The 18,947-nt window shown below is 35.1% G+C and overlaps 1 protein-coding gene across 1 annotated transcript in view; it reads right to left on the bottom strand.

Moving 5' to 3' along the window:
* Positions 1–1,906: 1,906 nt before the first annotated feature.
* LOC106712217 (protein dachsous) overlaps positions 1,907–18,947 on the bottom strand; it is a 234,886-nt gene continuing 217,845 nt past the window's right edge. Inside the window, exons 5-16 of the mRNA XM_045678745.1 lie at positions 13,287–13,462; positions 12,908–13,137; positions 12,639–12,825; positions 12,131–12,554; positions 9,643–9,990; positions 9,343–9,497; positions 8,162–9,236; positions 7,355–8,075; positions 6,138–7,264; positions 5,402–5,692; positions 4,949–5,240; positions 1,907–4,773 (exon numbers count right to left, since the gene is read on the bottom strand). Of these exons, the coding sequence (XP_045534701.1) occupies positions 2,142–4,773; positions 4,949–5,240; positions 5,402–5,692; positions 6,138–7,264; positions 7,355–8,075; positions 8,162–9,236; positions 9,343–9,497; positions 9,643–9,990; positions 12,131–12,554; positions 12,639–12,825; positions 12,908–13,137; positions 13,287–13,462 (7,658 nt within the window). The 3' untranslated portion in view covers positions 1,907–2,141. The remainder of the gene's footprint in view (positions 4,774–4,948; positions 5,241–5,401; positions 5,693–6,137; positions 7,265–7,354; positions 8,076–8,161; positions 9,237–9,342; positions 9,498–9,642; positions 9,991–12,130; positions 12,555–12,638; positions 12,826–12,907; positions 13,138–13,286; positions 13,463–18,947) is intronic.

Here is an 18,947-nt window from a genome sequence, read left to right as displayed (position 1 = left end):
GGAACTGCAGATTGGTTGTCGGCCTTTAAACTGTTCCGACTCTCCTCAAATATGGCATTAATAGGTGTCTATAACATATTATGTGTATCGCTTAGGGGCCTTATAATTTTTATAAGTTTTTTTTTTCATGGAAAAAAAAACAGGTAAAATTTTGCTTATAAAATTATTTTGTGGATATCAAATAAAATTTTTGATATTCCATTTTTGAATTAACAAATAAAATATGTTAAATTGTTTAACACCATTACACAATATACTGCCTTTGCACTATGATAATAATGTAAATTATAATTACTATTGTATTTCGTAGATATATTAATGTCTCGTATACATATTTTAATGATAATGTTGTAGAATATTTTAATTTAAATATGAATATTCATTAATACTGGAAAATGAGATAACAAACATTTCAGAAGTATAAAAAATTTAAAACTAAACACCTAGAAGGTAAATTATCAAATATATATATATATATGTAAAAAATTGAGCGTCGGTGGCTCAGGGGTTACGCACTTGACTTGCAATCTGCTTCCTGGGTTCGAATCCCGCCATGTACCAATGTGTTATTACATATGTACATTTATCCGTCTTTCTTACGGTGAAAGAAAACATCGTAACCTGCACATATCTGAGAATAAATTCAATGCGTGTCAAGTCGACCAACCCGCACTATGCCAGTGTGGTTGACTATGTCCTAGTCACCCCTAACTTGGAGTAGTCTCCGAGCTCCTCAGACGTATATTGAGCTGATGATGGTGATGTAATAAATTGAGCAAACGGTAAAGAAGGGATAGTAAGATAATATCTAACTATATTATTATTAACGTTAAGTTGACAAGTATCATTCACTGAGAAACAAGTGTAAAAAATGAATTTAAAGTGGATACCTAAAAAGTAATTTAGTATCGAAAGTAAATGAACAAAATGCGAGAATAAACTAATGGCAGGAATTTAATGTTATGTAAAATATTTCGTAATTAATGTAATACAGGTTATCAAGGCCTATACATAATGTTTTTGATACTAGCAAATATATCGATTCATTAAACATTTAGTCAATGAATGTGCTTATTTGTGAGCTTGTAATACCATGTGTTTCGACTAACGAAATAATCGTAAATAAACTATATATTTCCATCCCTCTAATTTTTGTTTAAAAAATAGAGATGGCAATATGTTTTTTATACATGTATCGGCAGTGGAAATGCACGGTAAATAGCTGTAGACTTAGATCCAACTGTGATAATGTATCTTATTTTAACGATTTGTGTGTTCGATCCTATATTAAATGAAACAATAGCATTGATTTTAAACTTTTATTCGTGTTTATTTTTAACATCGCAGCCAATCATTGAAACCTAATAGATCTTAGATTAATAAGTATTTACAATCACTACCATTTACATCAAATTTACTTCAAATTTTTGGGAATAAAAAATAATTATCAAAATACAATCGGCAGAAAACAAAATATATTATAACTTGGTACGACAATAAATTAAATATTTTATAATTTAATTTTACGGAATTTTATTTCTTATCTTTATATTAAAATAAAAATTGAATAATTAAATAAAATATTGTAAAAAATTTGATATAAATGGTCAAATGTCTTCAACGCTAAGATGAAAATCACAGTATAACATTTTCTACAATATACATTTTATTCAGATTTAAAGGCACGGAGTTGACTTACATAGGAAATTTACACAAGTATACTGTATTTTACATCCATTAATATTTTACTTAATTTTTAAATTGCAATATTTAAAGTACACTTATAGCTTAGAGTAAAGCTTTCCGTTTTTTTCTATAGTAAAATTAACATGGCAGTCTTCATTTTATATAATACAAGGCACTAAAATATATATACTAATATTTACATGATATAAAATTAAACCCGAATTAAGACAGTATTTACAATTTACCGTAAAAATCGGTAATAAGCGCTTACAAATCACTTTGAGCATATTCAGGCAGAAAGTTTTACAAATAACATGCACAAAATGACATACAAATTACAAATAAACTAATCCGATTGCATCGGTAATCAATAAATATTACTATATACCAATACTTATAGGCAAAACAGTCGTGAGTATAATATGTACAATCTTCTAAAAAAATATTGTCTAATTTCATATTCTCATCGTAGAATGCGGAGGTTTTCTATTGACGGGTGCAGGTGGTAGTCCCGGACCTACTAAAGGAGACATCGATGGAGACCTAGTAGCGAGAGGTGATAGAGATGGCGAGAACGATGGGGACATTGCTGCGGCAGCTGAAAATCCCCCAGGAACATCGTGACTTATAGGAGACCTGGGTAATAAATGCTGTGGTTGCCGACAAGATAGGGAGGGAGCCGGACAACTTCTTGGGGCAACCGTGGTCAGTAAAGGTGGTGGTACACTTTTTCCACCCGATATAGAAGTCCCCTTACTCTTTGCACTTGAAGCACCACTATTACCACTTTGAAGCGAAACTGCATCGTCCTTTAAATGGGCTATTTCAGAGAACACATGTGCTAACGGTTGATATCGAGGACCCCAGTCGAGGAGGTAGTCCCAATTATAACTACCAGTTAGTTCTTCTTCGGAATGAACAATAGAACTGAGACTTCCCGTCATAGAAGGCCCAGCGGTGGGTACAGCATTATTTTCTCCTGGAGCACTTGGGAAGGAACCCAGAGCCATAGCCCTATCTACAGCTGCACTCGCTTCATCTGCACTACTTGCTCTTTCACTACCAGTTACTTCGTTTAACTTCGCGTAAATCAGGTTGGTAATATCATTCTCATGAGCGCCATCTTCATCAAACATGTGCATTGAATCTATAGGGCCATGATGTAACATTGTGTCTTTGTTTCCAACATTTTCTGAACATCTTCTAGATGAAGTTGACGCTCCCCCGCCAGCACCAGTCTCAACTATTCCGAGCCTTGCTAAGTATTCTTGGGTATTGTGCACAGAAACATCCGAAAGATTATCGTCATCTACTCCGTTTGCTTGTCTATGCATACCAGATTCTCTTTGTAATGGTCCTTCATTTATCATTCTGATTTCTTCATCTTCACCGTCTTCTCCTTCCTCAGCTGATCCTCGCCCACTTGATCCTGATTGTTCAGATCCTGAGAGTTCTGAGGTAGTAGCGGCACCAGAATTTGAACTAGCTGTGTGAGGACCGTACGGTGGAATTTCATCGTATTTGGGAGGAGCAAACTGATTCGCTGAATTTACTGGTCCCGTGTTTCGTATAGGTATTGTATCGAAACCACTAGGATCTACGTAGCTATTTGTGGCTCCTACTCCTTCAGAACTTAGGCCTGGCTTGTTAACTTTTTTATGCCTTTTGTTCTTCATGTGAAGGAATAAAAATGCAGCCGCAAAAATAATAATTATAAAGATAAAAGCTATTAGTAATCCTAATGCCCAATCTGATAGTCCACTACTTTGAGCGACAGACGTATCATTTATTAGGTTGGTATTATCGGAAACCACTGCTAGTGGATCTAGTAGTATTTCCACAGCTGTTTTATTTGTTAATGACCCTTGTCTACCGGAACTTGCAGTCACAACTAAACTGATAGATTTATCAGATCCAAATAGACTTTGAACTGAGTCAACTTTTTTCTTTAGAATGATGACTCCTGTTGTTCTATTAATTTTAAAATACGAATGAGAAGTTGATAATTGGTATACAATGCGTCCGTCGATACCTTTGTCTTTGTCTGTGGCAGTTGCTTGACCTATAACATAACCCATTGGCAAAGATCCAGATTTGGGAACTCCGAAGTTGTAAGTTTTCTGTGTAAATTGTGGATAGAATTCGTCTCGACTCTCTATATCAATTCGTACTTTTACAGTAGAACTTTTGCCTCCTAGATCTGATGCTTTGATAGAAAATTCATACTTATTTTTCTGTTCGTAATCGAAAATAGCATTCGAATTTACTAATCCTGAGAAGGAATCAATTTGAAACATTTTCCAGGAATCATCATTTCTGTTATAATTAGATGCGCTAGGAACTATGGAATAATTCAACTTTCCGTATTTTCCTTTGTCTAAATCCGTAGCTCTGGCAGTAAATATAGAAGTTCCAACTCTTTCATTTTCGCCGATCGTTTCAAAGTATTCAGAAACTGGGAATGTTGGTAAATTGTCGTTTTCATCGAGTACATCAATTTCTATGTATGCCGAATTACACAGACACGGTGTACCTTGATCACAGGCCACGATTATAAGCTTATATTTGGGATTATTTATATCATAATCGAGCGTTTTATTAACAGTTAGAATACCGGTAGTTGGATGTATATAGAACAAGTTTTCAGCGTCACCAGATGTAATGTTATAGACGATAGCCGAGTTTGGTGAACCGAATAGATCAGCATCTGTTGCTGATACCTGCGTGAGAGTGTAACCAATTTTCACATTTTCACTGACAGTTATATCAAAATCACTCAATGAAAATATAGGTGCATTATCATTTGCATCTGCTACGGTTACAAATATTGTTATTGATGTTTTATTTTGATTGTAGGACAAAACTTTTCCTTGTTCGACTGCTGCCAATCCCAATACAAAAGATTCTTGAACCTCTCTGTCAAGTCTGTTTACTAATATTAGTGCACCTTCCATTGTAACATCAAAAACATCGCCATCGTTTCCAGAAATTATATGAAAATCGAGATTATATTTTTTGAGAACATCATTGATGCTGCCGATTTGGAGAAGTGACGATCCTTTTTCTGTATCTTCATTGACAGTGATTCTGAAAAAGATAAGAATATTACTTTATTAACTTACAATTTTTATATTTATAGTTTAATTCACATCCATTTTGGCAAGATTTAATTTTTAATTCATTGGTAATTACTTATTTATTTATTCAATAACTTTTGGTGAATACTGTATTAATTTGTTAACCCAAATATGTAAAAAAGTACCTGTAAGTGTCTTGTCCAATAAATGGTTTGATTTCTGAAGAAGCGCCTGTGCTTATTCTAACAGACGCGACTGCACTTTTGTTTGGTTTGCCTTGGTCTGTAGCCAACACAGCTAACTGTGTATCCCGTTGGTTACTTGGTAAAGCGCTGTAGTTTACGAATATAGCCCCGGTCACAGTGTCTATGTGGTATCCTTCACTAGGACTGAGAAATGAGTACGAAACTTGGCCGTTATCGCCGCTATCTCTATCAGTAGCGCTCACTTTTCCAATTTCACGTGTGCCAGAACCCTCTGGAAGGAAAAAGGAAAATGTTAATTTTTTTACATCACGTCTTTACTACAGTTTAATTTCTATTTGGTGTTTTTACATAGTAAAACATTATCGAATATATATTAAACAAAGAAATAGTTTTTTAGACAAAAAATAATAATAATTAGAGTATAAAACTAACCTGGTAACACTTTACTGTACGATATTTCGTCAAAAACTGGAGTGTTATCATTGACATCAGTGACTTTGATAGTTAACGTAGTCTTCGCGACATGTTCAGTATCAGAAGCTGTGATGTTCACCTCATATTGCTTTTTAGTTTCAAAGTCCAGAGGTTTATTGAGTACAATCTTCCCGCTATATCTGTCTATTGAAAACGTATTGTCTCCCTGAACAATGGCGTACTTAAGGGCAGGATATGTGTCAACGTCATTTGCTGTAACAGATGTCAATATCGATCCGACTTCCGTTCCTGTTAAAACAACGAAATAAATCAGCATGAATAAATTTAGTTTAAAATACTCTCTCGTTTGACTGCCACTTTAAGTATTCGACAAAAAATGCTTTAAAACAAAACCACCGTCGCAGTACAATGATATAAAAACAAAGAAACAAAAAGAGATCGAACGCAGACCGTTCGTTGGGGAGGCACCGCTAAAACATGCACTCGAAAAAAATGTAATACCGTCCAATAAATATTGATCCTAAAGGAGGCCCTTTTATTTAATCTCGTCGCTGGAATCACAAAGTCGCAATGTAAGCCAGTCGTATAGTCGGGAATACAAATTATGTAAAATGCCTCCCTCTTTGTAAAGTGCTTTTTGTTCTACCAATTTATTTCGCAAAGCTATCGGCCGCCCTACACCAATTTAAAAGGGAATACGAAAATGGTAGCAAAAACGCGAATACAAACGTACCTTCTGATATTGAAATAACGTTCGGCGGCGGGAACGTCGGCTGATTGTCGTTAACATCGACGACGTTAATTCTTAGTGTAGCTGTTCCTGTCATTTGAGGATCTCCTTCGTCGGTTGCAATTACTGTTAGCTTATACATTTCTCTTATTTCTCGATCGAGTACTATATTTGTCTTAACTGACCCAGAAAAGGCCGGTTCAATTATGAATGCATTGTCATGGTTGCCGTCAACAATATGATAAAGGATTCTTGCGTTTGCGCCACGGTCGTCATCCTTAGCGGCAAGTTGCACAACGAATTCTCCCTTTGTATTTCCTTCGAGAACGTTAGCGATATATTGTTGTTGTGTGAATCGAGGAGCGTGATCATTTTGGTCCAATAAATTAATAATTACGTCACAATAAGCGTACAGATTTTGCGTTCCTTCTGTTCGAGCAACAATAACAAGTTGTCGACTGGGGCCTGGATATGATTCGTAATCTAAATTTGCTGAATTATTTACTCTTATAACACCTGTATTAGAGTCGATGTCAAAAGCATATTGATCGTTTCCGTTTCCAATCTCGTAAATAATTCTTTGTCGACGTCCATCACTTCTTAATGCCGTAACTTGTAATACTTCTTTCCCATATGCAAGGTTTTCTTCAATGGTAACGTTATACGTCATATTTTGAAAGTTTAGAGTCGGTGATTGATCACTAAAATCACCTACACGAATTTCTATAAGTCCAACTGAGCTCTGCGGTGGGTTTCCCTTGTCTTTCGCCACTACACGTAAGTGGATAAATTTACCGTTTTCACTTGCTAAACTTTGGGTTGCTGTAAGGACTCCAGTTGTCGGGTTAATTCGAAATCTATGATTAGCAGTGTCTAATAGCTCAAAAAGTATTTCAGCATTAATTCCTATATCGTTATCAGTAGCAGAAACACGTAGTAAACTTTGCCCAGGTGGTGTCAATGTAGCCATTTGTTCTTTGAATGGATATTTGGTGAAAATTGGCTTGTTGTCATTAACATCGCTGATGGTGATCTCAACAGAAACTCGCTGTGATCGAGCAACGTAACGTCCTTGATCTGTAGCGACAGCTTCAAAGTGATATACGCTAGTTTTTTCTCTATCAAAATATCTGAAATTAAGGAAAGTAATACATGAATATAAGCCTATTGCACTAAACTAATAATTTTGAAATATCAATTTTGTATAAACAAAAACTTACCCGGTGGTATAAATCACTCCAGTTTTGTTATCTATTCGAAAAAGACCTTGACTTTCATTAGCTAATGAGTACACGATTCGTTTATTAAAACCTAAATCGGCATCAGTAGCTCTAACTTTTATAATAGATGTATCAATTGGTGCATCTTCGGGTATGGCTGCTGAATAATGGCCAGTATCAAAGACAGGGTCATTGTCGTTTTGATCTTCAACGAGAATTGAGATATTACACGTTCCTTGAAGAGCTACTGGTGAACCATGATCATATGCAGCAATAGTCAAATCATATTTTGATTGTGTCTCGCGGTCTAATGTTTTAGCTGTTAGTTTTCCAGTTGTGGAATCTATTGAAAATTTGTTTCCATTATTTCCAGAAATGATACTATAGGTTATAACTCCATTGGCACCGATATCTTTATCAGTCGCTGCTATAGTATGGATAATTTCAGGCTCATTATTTTCCGGGACAGCCAACGGATAACACGAACCAGGTTTGAATGACGGTGGATTATCGTTGACGTCCAAAATACTTATTGACACGGTTGCTACGTCAAAATTTGTAGTTGATTGAAAAGTGCTAGAATCTGTCACGTAAACTGGAAAAATGTACTGATCTGCTTCTTCTCTATCTATCTTAGTTTTAACAGTTACTGTACCAAGACGTTCTTCAATTGTAAATTTGTCATCTGCTAATCCAGGTGGAATCATATAAGTAAGATTTCCTGAAATGAATTACAAAATTAGACATTTTTCAAGTACTTAAAAAAGAGGTATTAACACTCAGAACATATTTAAATTTAAAACTTACCCATATTACCTCTAGACGACTTAGCACTTAATCTAGTAACAAAACTACCAGGACGTATATCTTCGCTAATGTTTGCTTTATACATATTTTCTGTAAATCTAGGCGGTATATTTGTAGATGCTTGCAGATTTAAAATTAGTGTCATATGAGTTTGTCTTGGAAATGGTACTCCGTGATCAGATGCAGTTATATTTAACTTATATTGTCCGGAACGTACTTTAGTAGTGTCGGAAGAAAATTTTTTCGATAACGTCAACTTTCCTGAGTCATAATCCAATGAAAAGTAGGCATGATCATTTCCACTGGAAATGTAGTAAGATATTCTCCCATTATCACCGGAGTCAGCGTCCACAGCTAAAGCTTGATATAAGACACCCGATATTGTGTTCATAGTTACTGAAACTTTATTATTTGAGACAAAAGAAGGAATATTATCGTTTGCATCTGTGACCGAAATGTGAACTGTTGCTAATGTTGCCATTCTTTCAGATATATTAGTTGCTAGATCAGTTACTTCAACTATCAGCCAAAAATCTTTTATGTCTTCAAAATCAAGTGGCGCTGTTAGAGTTAAAGTACCAGTTAAAGGATCAAGGCTAAATACATTTTTTGAAAGTGGTAACATTGAAACGATACGAAAATTTAGTTCTCCGTTAGGTACAGCGTCTGCGTCTCGAGCTGTGAAGTTATAAACAATCATCCCAACTGATGTGATCTCAGAAACTTCAATGTTTATAGGGTCTTGAGACCATTGCGGTGCATTGTCGTTAACGTCGATTATTTCAATTTTAACAGTAACAGCACTGCTTTGAGGATTATTTGTTGCGGAGGTATCTAAAGCTCTTACTTCCAGTCTATATTCTTCTTGGATTTCTCTGTCTAATTCCCTTGCAACAACCAAAGAACCAGTTCGACGATCAATTTCGAAAGTGCCAGGCAAATGATCAGATGTCAACGGCATCAAAAGATAGGATATTTGTCGCTCCTCTTCGTTACTTATTGAATTATCTTGTAAATAGTTGTCACAACAGCCAACTGTGCCAACAACGTGACCGATTTTGGCATTTTCTTTCACCTGTATAAGGGAAAGTTATTGTTAGTGAAATGCCATGACCTTTACGATTCTAATACACAACATATTTATTATTATAAATGAGCTTCTATAAAAATTACTGCCTTACCTTGAATGATAAACTTGAACTTGTAAAAGTGGGTCTATTGTCATTTAAATCTAAGACCTCAACTTTTAATTGCCTCACAGTTTGTCTAGGAGGTAGGCCGCTATCTGTTGCTGCTACAGTTAGACGATATATTGATCTTTCTTCGTGATCAAGAACTGTAAATATAAAAAAAATCACATAAAATAACTTTAATAATTGTAAAATTATAAACAATCAGTTTACGCTAGATAAAAACAAATTGGTCACATTCAAATTAGCAAATAGCGAAAGATAATTTTAAGTAAATATTTATTGCCTTACCTGTACTTGTTTTGATAACTCCAGTATTAGAATCAATAACAAATACGCCATAACCATCCATGTCTCTTTCGTTTAAGATAGAGTACGTTACCGTCGCATTTATACCGTTATCTTTATCAATAGCTTTGACTCTAGCCACTTCTGCTCCAGGTTGTTGTTCTTCTCTGACGCTGACAACATCTTCTCTAGGATCAATAATTTCCGGTGAATTATCATTGACATCTGTAACCTTAATGACAATAGGAACTCTATTTGATCTCGGCAAACTTCCTAAATCTCTTGCTTCAGCAAATACTGAGTAAGATGATCTAAATTCTCTGTCTAACACCTCTCGTGTGGTTATTATACCTGAAAAAAATATTTAAAGTATTCAATTTTTGTCCCTAAAGTAAAATTCAATAATGAGATTTATGGGAATAGACTTGTAGTTATTGTATTAGGAAGTAAAACACAATAACAATATAATTACAAAAAGCGTTATGTCTTTAATAAACGCATATTGCTTAAATAAATGGTACAAATTTCAACATAATTTAATATTTTGACCCTAGGTTGGGGTAACAATTTTATTTTTTAAGTGAACAAAACGTATAAAGAGAATCTACGTGCTTGAAATTAAGTATTCATAAAACGAAACGCTCGCGGCAGAATGTCTATGATTATCCAGCGGACCGCTCCGTATCGGGAACCTAAAACTCGCGATGACAGAACTGGAAACGACGACAGCGTGATTTCACAAAATCGCCTCACCCAAAAGCAGTCCTTAACCATGTCTATATAGCTGATATTTCCGCAGATCGAGATAAAGCTGTCGAAAGATAATAAGATGTGGCAGAGGGCCTCGTAATGAGCGATTTGAAGCGGCCACTAAAAAAAATATTCGTCGATATTTCTCAGCGCAGCAACATAACATATATCGTCTCACTGACGGCGAAGTAAGAAAATACCTTGCACAAGGAGAAGATTTATACCGAAACAAGAGTAACCGAATAAAATTAAAGTGACGTTATTCATACTGTCTTTTATTTTTATTCACGATTCATTTAATTTGATCGATGATTTTTATTTAATTATACTTTATTGTCATATTATCTCGATTGAGTTCTTAATATATTTTATAAATAAATTATCCGATTATATTTAATATAAAAGTTATCCATCAAGGTACGAAGGTAACTAGTCGTAGATCCGAGGGACGTCTTGCATGTACACTTGTAACGTATGAGCTTTAAATACCCGACGACAGTATCTTGGCCTGGTCGGAGTCGTAATAAAACATGGAAGAGAATAGCGAAGTTCCAACATAGCAATATTTTAATAATAGTTAATGGTGGGTCACGGCGCATGCGCGTGCGACGACGTTTATAACTCGAAATTGACGCGCATAAATTCATTGCCTCCTGTTGCGGTTTAACATTGAGATTTGATTTTTTTTCTTAGATTCCTATATTTATTACACTGAAAAGGGCACATTGAAGTTGTAAAATGTATGTATGATCTTAAAGCAATAATTGCATATACAGATCTGATTTCAAACTTTATCGTAAAGTTAAAGATGCACTAACTAGCGCACGGGGTGTTGATATCCAATATTCCAAATCGAGATGAAAAGATTCTATGACTATTCATCAGTCAGTTAAGGAAGCCGATACCCGCCTGATATATCCTCGCGTCTTTTGTGAACAACCATACTTAGAAAGGAAAAACTCACGATTTATCCCAGATCAGCATATTCACAAACAAATTTGGTCATGCAAAGCCTAATAGCTTCGAAGAACATTTCTAATTAAATAATTTAATCTAAGTATTAAACTCGAAAATAACTAACGACTTACTATTTTATTTCTTTTCGATATTACTTAATATTGATTATGCTTTTTCTAATCTAAACGATGAATTATTTTCTATGAATCAATTTCTTTATTCGTGTACACTGAGACATGTCTTAAATTCTATGATCGAAGGCAATATTCATGGGTATTGAAGAGCAAACACCCTCTTCACACTGCTCCCTTTTTCCTTTAAATTGTTCAGGTATTAATGTATACGTATTTACACAATACGTTTGCTCAGTTGACGAGTCTTAAGCCACAACATACTTTGGGTTTTAGCTTTCAAAAGTGCCGGCAACGTAAACAATGCGCCGAGAGGTTGGGTACTGTACAGCGAAATAGTTCTTTGGCTAATCAAACATTAGTAAGGACTCTCGACTTGTTGGCATAACGGTATCGCATTGTCCTAACATAGCAAATGCAACAGCTTTAGCTATTTTATTTATTCTTATTCTTGTTTATTAAACAACGTCAAATGTGTACGTACGCGACATGTTTTGCATTAAAATTATTTTGAAACATGTTTTGTCCAAAGTAGTATATTTAATTTCGGTAAAAATACAAACAAATAAAAAAATTCAATTTACTTTTATACGAATAAATTTATAATATAAATACAAATTAAAATATCTATAGGTGACAAAATAAATACTCACCAGACATTGGATTTACAATAAAACTGGTATTTGATGGAAAGAGATTATATCTCACGACAGCATTGTCACCCAAATCGGCATCTGTCGCAGATATTTTGCCTACAAACGCTCCTGCCTTACGATTCTCTTCGACTTGGAACTCATAAGACGCTTGTGTAAAAACTGGATCATTATCATTTGCATCAATTACATTCACAACAAGACTTGCAGTGGTTGAAAGAGGCGGGATACCGTTGTCAGTCGCAATTATAGTCATCTTGTGTTTTGCTGTCGTCTCTCTATCTAGAGGTTTGGCGAGGTAAACCCATCCTGTAGCTGGTTGGACGTTAAAATATTCTTCGTTCGTGTTATTTTCTGACAGTATTTTATATGTTACTCGAGCATTATTACCAGTATCTTTATCTATTGCTTGGATTTCTAATATCTGAAAAAATTTTAAACTTTAGTAATGCCCCACCAAATTGAAATTTGACTTTTAACAATTTTGAAAGAGTTATTCTTTACTTACTTTTGTTTTTACTGATTCAGACTCCAGAACATTAGCACTGTATGTATTATGTTCAAAAACTGGTGCGTTATCATTAACATCTTGGACGTCTACTACTAATGTTAAATTGGCACTTAACGGAGCAGTTCCTCCGTCCTTAGCAGCAATGATCAATGTATGCCTCAGTAGATCTTCGTAGTCTAAAGGCCTGTTCAAAAGAAAGGTAGATGTTATAAGTTGGTTTTAAAATAGATAATATTCAACAGATATGTAATTTCTGAATTAATTACCTTAATAAAGTAACCAATCCGTGTTGTGAATTCACAGCGAATGTGTTAGGTGGGCCAGTGGCAGATAGCAGAGTGTATGTGATCTGACCATTCTTTCCTTCGTCTTCATCTGTGGCTCTGGCCGCGTATACAACTGACCCTATAGACGCGGACTCAGCAACTGATACTCTCACTGAAGATGTTCCGAACTCAGGGGCATTGTCGTTTACGTCTTCTAATGTTATTTGAACCTGTAAAAAGAAACGAAACGGGTTTAAATAAAAGCAGTTTAAATAATATTTTATTAGTCTATTTTATAGAAGTGCATTAATGTACATAAATTGTTAACTTAATAATTTCGTAACGCGTGAACACCGAAGTAGCGTAAGGTAACACTAACCTGAGTTTGATCGTAGCTGGCTGGATTCCCATTAGCCGCTCGAACATTCAACAGATATGACGAGGTGACCTCCCTATCCAGTTGTGACGCCGTTCTTATGGCCCCCGTATGGGGTTCAATACTGAAATGATGGTCTGGGTCGCCTGACACTATACTGTACCGGACTAGGTGTTTACCTAAAAAATCAAATTAATTAGATAATGTAATAAAAGTCAAGTAGATATAGAATTTAGTTAGTAGAAGATAAAGTCTTTTATAATTATTAACGATTCAACCTAAAACATGGCGTATAAGTATGAGACTGCATACGTAGAAACTTCTACATACGAGTAGTATTGAAGAACGAGTAAATTAGGTTTCTGTGAATTTCATACATCTGCTTTATCCATAAATTGAGTATCAGTAAAATCCAACTTTCATTCTAAAACTGCATTATTTCTATCAAAATTTTAATTGGCACTTCTCGTGGCGGTATAAGCGATTCAATGTCGTCGGCCATTTTTTTTCGGGTCGTCCATTTTTTGTGGTCGAGTTTTTTCACCGGCCGTTTTGGGCAGATCGGTTGACGGTAGGAGATTGATATACTGACTTATTCACCGACGTTCTCGGCAGTCTTTGTCCCTGTAACAGGTCCCTAGCGGGCTCGCCCCCTTCCCGGCCCCGTCCTGTCGCCCCGATGTCCCTTTGTCTTTCCTCTTTATACAGCCGGTGACGCGACTTCGTCTTATTTTCGGAGATTTTACGGGGCCCGCCTTTAATGCGGTGATCGGTGTTTGTTTTCGCTTTGAGATTTTTCGGTGTTCTTATGTGTGTTGCTATGGATGATTTTCGATTAATAAAATCAGGAATTTTGCGATCGCAGATATTGATGTTTTAAAGTTTAGTTAATAATACAGTAAACGTACTTTTATATTTTTGTGTATGGAACTTTTTCTTTCGAAAAACTTTTTCTTCGTTGTATTAACTGTTTATCATTTTATCATTACCATATGTAGGCTAACTTTCACATACTCCAAATGTTATAAGTTTATTTTTAAATCTGGCTTACATTACAAGGTAGTTGTTAATTGTTGTCTATCCCGGCGAGTTAATACGTATATGTTAAGAAGGAGTGTGGGTGTTTTTGTTGCTTAATTGTGAGTTACAGAAGCTTTTGTATAATTATCCGGCAATGGAATAGAATCATCGCAATGTATTTTTTTGACCGGAGCTCATTAAAGGCAGTGGCGGTGCGGTCCGCCGTGGCTTACCTGTCCCACGTCATTACGAAAATTTATTCGCACTCGGTTCTCTAAATTGAAATCATTAATGCCGCCGCCGATTATCTGGCTCACGCGCCAACACCGGCCCTCAATTAAGACTTGTAAAGATCTCCTATGTGAATTGTTACGATCTCCGATTTCAGTTAAATGAATTAATTATCTTAAAGTTCGATTATCTCCGGCCTTTAAATGCCATACGGAATGAACCTGGGAAAGTGCACTTATCTAGCATCTAGCATCGCAACGATATCTTTTAAGAACTGTATCTAGGGCCAAGTCTCATTCTGCCGGAGCGGCCGCGAAGGTTAATTATATGGAGATAAATAAGACCAAAGGTTAATTTGGAATTCTATCGATAGTGAGCTATAATAAAACAATAACTACCAATAATAGCCCGCATTGGATTAATTATGTCTAATTGCTTTGAAGTGCATACTGCTTTACATTCTTGACGTGACATTCTTTTAAAACCTCGTAGCTTTCGGGTTTGCTAAAGATATAATTACATAAGCCGAAGACGTACCATCGTCAGCGATTCAGAGCATTTAATACATAAATCGTGTAAACAATTTCAGTCCCAACTTCCAAATAACGCGGCGTAAAAAGTTTTAAAATAATTGAGGTGCGGGGGTTTCAAAAAAGAAGTCTAGAAGGGCACCTACAAAAACTGTCGTTGCGAGAGAGGTTTGTTGACCTCCATTGGATTTATTCGGCCGGTTGCCGCGCGCCCGAGCCCCGTCCGTATCCTTCGATTTCTCGGAGATTCGAATTTCAAATTTTCAGCGACGGGCAAAAGAAAGCGTGAACCAGATCTCGATGCAATGGCGTAAAAGAATCAATCGTCGCGTCGATTAAATAGCACCTACTAGTTTTCAATAGATCTGCTCGCGGGTCATAAATTACGTCGACTGCGTGTGGTCTAACGGAGTGCCGCTGCGAGTCAATAAAATAATTAAATCGAACTTTGATTAGAAACACACCTACTGTACCGAAGTTAACGTGTTGTGTAACTGTTTTTCGTATTTCATCTATAGTGAATCATAACTGTCCAGTAACGGACGGAAAGACGAATAGCAGCTCGCAGCCGGAGTAAATTAAATTATATAGTATTAGGGCTCTTAATACATTGCTCTTGGAAAAGCGAAAGGGACTTCTGAGGCTATTTAAATTCCTTTTGATTAGGAAAGTGCAGTGTAATAAGGTGGTAAAACTTAAAGTAGTAATGTTAAGACAAAAACGTAATATTTATGTTCTTTTTTGCTTGTCTTTGATTGCAATCTTATCGATAGTTTTATATAGAAGACGATAGAAGTCCGTTTTACCCAATAGTTTGTACTCTTCATGATATTAAGAAATAAAAAGTAGTTCATGGTATGTCCCATAAATATAATTCTATTAATTTAATTAAACGTTATTAAATAATAAAAGCGATAGAAGTAAAATATTTTATCTGAAGGGAAGTGGTCGTGCAAGTTGTCCGATTTATGACATAAGTTCAAGTGAACACATACGTCTTAATGGTCATTAAATGATATATTTTTTTAATTAATTGATGTTTATCTCGAGGCGAATAGCTCATAAATCGGGTGAGGGCGTGCGCATGAACATTGGCCTTAAATGTTATACCGCTCTTTCTAATTAAATATCGGGATCGGATGGACCAGCTAAAATGTAATTTATACGAAGATAGCGTACAAGAGCTTTGAAAAATTATGAAACAAAAGCTATTCCGATTTCCAGGTTGTAGAAAATTTGATAATAGACCGTATTGCCCTATTAGATATTTATTGAAAACTGTTACTCAGACTTCGGAAATTATTGCTGTGAATATTTTTTTAAATTTGTACTTTTCTTTCCAGCGCATTTTTTAAAAGACGTCTTTTGTTTTCACTTATTAAAAGCGAATCGCTTTACCTTTGCACCACGCAGTTACACGTTAAGTTTACATTACAAATAGGTATTTTCCCATTGCAGAGATTTGATTTGCAACAATGTTTTTATTCACTTCAATTATTAAATATTTATAACATGCATTAATACGAACTGTAACTCGGAGTTATTTGCAATCAATATATACTTTATAATAGCGCATTTGTTGACTGTCTTTAGAATGATTTATGGTGACCACGGCACCTGGTATGGCATAGATAGGGTTTCCGGAGTGAAACGGAATTTTCATACGTGCTGATAACAAGTAAGTTATTGGCGCGATTTGAAACCGATACTGCGATCTCACGAGACAATTTGTAGAAAGATACATTTTAGTATTGCGAACGATCAGTTCGTTATTAATCGTCCATAGAGAATTGGAAAGAATTGTCTTTTATACTGAAATCGTATTTGTCTATATCTGTTTCATTGAAAGTGAAGTTAGGAATCTTACTGAAGCCAAACCTTAGTTTATGATTCTGTCACTGATGATATGCATATCTATATATAAAAAAGAAAGTCGTGTTAGTTACACTATTTATGACTCAAGATCGGTCGAACTGATTTAGCTCAAAATTGGTGGGCAGGTAGCTTAGAACCAGGAAACGGACATAGGATAATTTTTACCCCGTTTTCTATTTTTTATTCCGCGCGGTCGGAGTCGCGGGTAAAAGCTAGGCTACATATATAAAAGAAAGTCGTGTTAGTTACACTATTTATAACTCAAGATCGTTCGAACTGATTTAGCTGAAAATTGATGGGGAAGTAGCTTAGAACTAGGAGACGGACATAGGAACTATTTTATCTTGTGTGCATTTTTTTTTATCACGCGCGGACGAAGTCGCGGGTAAAAGCTAATCTATTATGATTTAACCAAACATTTTTTAATATTAGTAAAGTCTTTACAATCTTTGTATAGATATAAAGTTAAGATAATCCCGGCATGAGGAGTGTGGTCCATTTTACAGTAAAACAATACATAATGCCTGTAAAGTATGAATCTCGGTCCGCTATCTCATAATACAACAATGGCGCTGCAATAGCGGAATTCACATAGACAAGTGCGACGCAGCCTAACGGTGAAGTTTGCAATTCAGTGATTTACAGGGCCGCTGCTTGCAACAGAATAAACGTGAAGTTATATGAAACGACCGCCTCTTACACCATTGTATACTGTATAAGATTTAAGGATTTTTTTAATCTAATATATAAAATTCTCGTGTCACAGTTTTCGTTGCCATACTCCTCCGAAACGGCTTGACCAATTTTGATGAAATTTTTTGTGCTTATCCGGTATCTATGAGAATCGGCCAACATCTACTTTTCATACCCCCCCCCCCATTCTTTAACTGCGCGCGGACGGAGTCGCGGGCGACAGCTAGTTATCTCTAAAATGAAAGGGAGAGCTTAAATTGAGAACTTTTAGAAACTCACAAAATGTTTACGCATTGAAAAAACGTCACAGTCGAACTAATCAATTAAAACTGACGACATAAGCAGGTTGCTTTCCTTCTATTAAAATTGAAATATAAATCAACCAATCAGAGATAATTATTTCTTATCCACGTAGGACTGTTTAGACTAATTACAGTAACAAATATATTAATAATGTATACATTGAATAGTCTCACGTTTAGCATCGTAATGACGGACAAAATAGTTATTTGGCCTTCGGACTACGGCATCAAAATAACAAACCAGATCGTATTAAAGACGCTAATTGAATTTCGAGACGTGCATTTTAATGCAAATGATTTGAATGGTTTTATTACCAGTTTAAGTCAATTATATTTATAATTTTTAGATCGAATTCAAATTTTTTATAGCTTTGAACGCTGACAAACTACAGGTAAATTTTAACTGACGAACTAATTAAAATTGAATTTAAAGTTGATTGATAAGCTATTTCATAAGTATATGGTTTCGTATTTCTTGCACTTATAAAATAAAGTTTTTATTAAATTTTTTAATCGAAGCTTTCTTTGTTATTTTTATATACTCGAAGTTTACGCAATATTCGATAGATTTGAGATGAAGTGATTGATAAATTTATATGGAAAATATGTGATTTTTTTTAATTAATAATAAGAAAATACTTGTTTTATTGGTGTTAGCATGTATTTTATACGTGCGGTGTAATGGGAGGAATCAAAGAATAAATATTAGTAGAACAACAACCGCTCCAAGTGAGATAGCGACTGTACTTTATTGACTTCATTTTGATTTATCAACGATGTTTCAATGAATCTATGAAATTATAATCTAAAACTAATGTCAATACTGAAGCTTGTTAAATGATTACAATGTAACGGGAAAATCTGATTTAATATACATTTTAATATAACATTGATATATAACGTCCAATGTGAAATAATAATAAAACCCATCAGACTGATGGAAAGTGACATGTTTTCTTTATTACGAAAAAAACTTTAGCTGCATATTTTCCTAATACAAAATTTTAATAATA

This window comes from Papilio machaon, chromosome 7 (assembly GCF_912999745.1).
Source record: "Papilio machaon chromosome 7, ilPapMach1.1, whole genome shotgun sequence".
Classification (NCBI taxonomy): Eukaryota; Metazoa; Arthropoda; class Insecta; order Lepidoptera; family Papilionidae; genus Papilio; species Papilio machaon.
Note: the sequence above shows the minus strand (reverse complement) of the source record. Positions and strands in the feature narration are given on the sequence as shown.